This window comes from Geospiza fortis, unplaced genomic scaffold (assembly GCF_000277835.1).
Source record: "Geospiza fortis unplaced genomic scaffold, GeoFor_1.0 scaffold13, whole genome shotgun sequence".
Taxonomy (NCBI): domain Eukaryota; kingdom Metazoa; phylum Chordata; class Aves; order Passeriformes; family Thraupidae; genus Geospiza; species Geospiza fortis.
This window is the reverse complement of record NW_005054384.1, coordinates 616,951-620,002: the sequence shown is the minus strand read 5'-3', so window position 1 is coordinate 620,002 and position 3,052 is coordinate 616,951. Positions and strand designations below refer to the sequence as shown.

At 41.0% G+C, this 3,052-nt stretch overlaps 1 protein-coding gene across 1 annotated transcript in view; it reads right to left on the bottom strand.

Moving 5' to 3' along the window:
• The window catches only part of BCL2L13 (BCL2 like 13), a 31,835-nt gene extending 29,266 nt beyond the window's left edge, over window positions 1–2,569 (bottom strand). Inside the window, exon 1 of the mRNA XM_005425289.2 lies at window positions 2,404–2,569. Within this exon, the coding sequence (XP_005425346.1) occupies window positions 2,404–2,527 (124 nt within the window). The 5' untranslated portion in view covers window positions 2,528–2,569. The remainder of the gene's footprint in view (window positions 1–2,403) is intronic.
• Between the last annotated feature and the right edge of the window lie 483 nt (window positions 2,570–3,052).

The window sequence follows — 3,052 nt, the reverse complement described above, 5'->3', positions numbered from 1 at the left end:
CTGCTGTTACCCCTCCTGTGTCTGTCAGGAAACCCAGAAGTCTCCTCCTCAGGATGGGATTCCAGACAACAACAGCTCATTTCCATTTCCCAGCTTTCTCATCTCTTGTTCCCACCAGGCTTCTCAGCTCACACTGGGGACTGTAACACCCAGCTACACCTCCCAGCAGTGCATTAGGCAGGGCAGGAAATATCCATTATGGGCTGTGCTCCCCTCCTGGGGATTGCAGATTACAGCCAGCAGGCATCAGCCAGGTGCCAAACAACCAGGAGATACACACTGGGTATGTAAACTGCTCAATAGTCAGTGGGGATGCACACAGCACTCTGAAACAATCACACACAGCCCAGCAGTGCAGCTCAAACACTGCTTCATTACAAGCAAGGTGAGCAAAAGTAGGAGAAGAGATTTTTTTAAATGTAGCTAGCAGACAAAAGAAACCTCTCAGAAGCATGGAAGGCAGAAAAGCGCCACCAGGAAAAGTGAGTTAGGAAAGAATGAAACAAATCCTGAAGCAGAAGGATAAAGCATTTGCTTAGTTCAATACAGCCTGAAGGCCATTAAAAGCATTACAAAACAGAGTGGGAAACAAGTTGGCAAATTAAAAGTACGGCAAAATTATTTTATCCAAAGGCTTTGATCAGAAAACAGCAAAACCACTGAAAGACAAACCTAATTAAAGTGAAACATGACCAGGAGAGGAGACCTTGTGGTCACTGTCTGGTTTGGGAAATGAGATGGGGAAAATGTAGGAAGATTTCCTCTTTAGAAGTTGTAAAGTATGAATGCTTTAGAGTATTTTAGAAGCAAATCAAACTACAGGCTGCTGTGACACAAGCTAACACATCTAAACAATATCTGAGAAGTAAAGTCCTCTTAAGTGACTACAAAATTTTCATTTAAGGATTAGTAGCTTCCTCTTTAGAAAGTTTAAATATACTTCTGTAATTCAGATTAGAAGCTTAGAGGTTCCAGTAATGAGAATCAACTGATTCTGAAAATGAAAGGTTTCACGTCAATTTGCAAATACTTCAAAGGTAGCTCCAGCCAAATCCTTTTCAAAAAGCTTTAAGACTAGCATTTCCCTTTCTGAATCTTCTATTTCTAGAACAAAGCAGACTCTTACACATTGAACCTCTATATGTACTCAATACATTTCCAGTTACAGCCCAGTTATAAATGGGTGGAATGTTCAGAATGAGATGTCATTGCTAAAAATAAGCACATTTTTCAACAAGGGTTTTATGAAACAGCTAAGGTGCCTCTCCTTTCATGGACCACAGATGCAGACAAAGTGGAAGTAGCAAACATACCTTAAATACACAAAGGTATTTATGAATTACAGTTTATTAATTGCATAACATTAATTTAAGGAATTATATATAATATAACCAGCATGTGCTATGTGATTTAGTACCAAACAGAAAAGCAGTTCTGTGATAACCTTGTTGCAGTCTTTCTTTTCAGGAATTTCTCACTTGATGACAGGTAAGTTCAGTAAATGACAGCATATGCATTCTTAAATGATTGTTCAAAGAAAACAAAGATTCTGAAGACTGTCTCTGTTTGGTTTGGGTTTTTTTTAAAGTCTCCTTTCATCAGAATAAGTTCTGAATCACAGAACTAGTAGTGACTAAAACATTATTAAGTGACAAGTCACCCAGGCAATCCTGACAAACAACATTGCTGAAGTGCTTGCCACCACAAAATAAAGAACAGTTTTACCTCCTAGGTTTATGTGAAACACAATCTACCAAACTTCTTTTTTTCTGCCTTCTGTTTATTTATTTACCCTCTTTTATCCATAAACCCATCCTGGAAGAAACATCTGACTCTGTGCAGCCCTTGACTTTGCATAAATAAATAAATAAATAAATAAATAAATAAATAAACAGAAGTAGCACAGGCCACATCTCTGCAACAGCACTGAGTGACAACAACAGCAGCCTCAGTGTAATAGGGCAAAACTATTTAGCACAGGAGATTGCTCAAGACACCACTCAGTTTATGCCAGTCAACATCACCTCACCCCTGCTTACTTCCACTTGTGTCCCAAAAAAATAGCAAGCATGGGCTGAAATTCTCACAATGGCTCAACAAATGTAATATATATCCATCCAAGGTAATATACATCCTAGCCTCAAGGCACGACTAAAACCACTTATTTGCTTCCTAAACACCAACCAGCCCTGGCATAGCTCAAATTAAAACAGTAACAAGCTTTGTTTCCATCAGCATCTCTCATCTTTAAACTGAAATTTATTCATTTTTCACTGAACAAACCAAGAGATTCATTACACCGAACATCAGCCTCACGCTCTGCCCCCCGCAGAAACACCCCAACAGCTAATTGCAAATCCAGCTCCACATGTAAATGGCTAGAGATGAATATGCAAATATTACCTTGAGTTGGAGGAGGAGGAGGATGCTCCTGTGGCTTCTCCTGTGCTAAAAGGCCCAGGTAGCTGAGCACTACGTATTTGGTTTCATAGTGAAATCCTACAGGCACGGCAGTAGCGGACGCCATCGGGGTGGCTGTGCTGCGCTCGGGGGAGCCAGGAGGGCTGTCAGGGAACAGGAAAGGGGTTGTTGGTTGGCTTATAAGGCTGCAACATGCAACAGGTCATGAACCCACACATAACAAGGAATTATGTAACAATCCTGAAGCAATATCCAGGTTTTTGCATTCTTATTTTAATAAGAACCATGCGCAGTAAGCCCAGCTGTGCCTCAGTGCAGCTCCTGCCAGCTGCCAGCAGTGGCATTTCTCACTTCTGCCTGCCATGGTCACACTCCCATGGAAACAAAAGGAGCAGTTTTTGTGAAGTTGGTGTGGCTGCAGAGATTTATTTGGGCTACCCATTGCCCCAAAAGAGAATTATCAAAAAATGTTGGCCGGCCACGGTCACACTCCCATGCAAGCAAAACGAGCAGTCCCTCAGCACAGGTTTTTGTCAAGTTGGTGTGGCTGCAGGAATTTATTTTTTGGGCTATCCATTGCCCCAAAACAGAATTATTTATTTATTTAACCTCTTCTTGGGTTTTTTTTTCA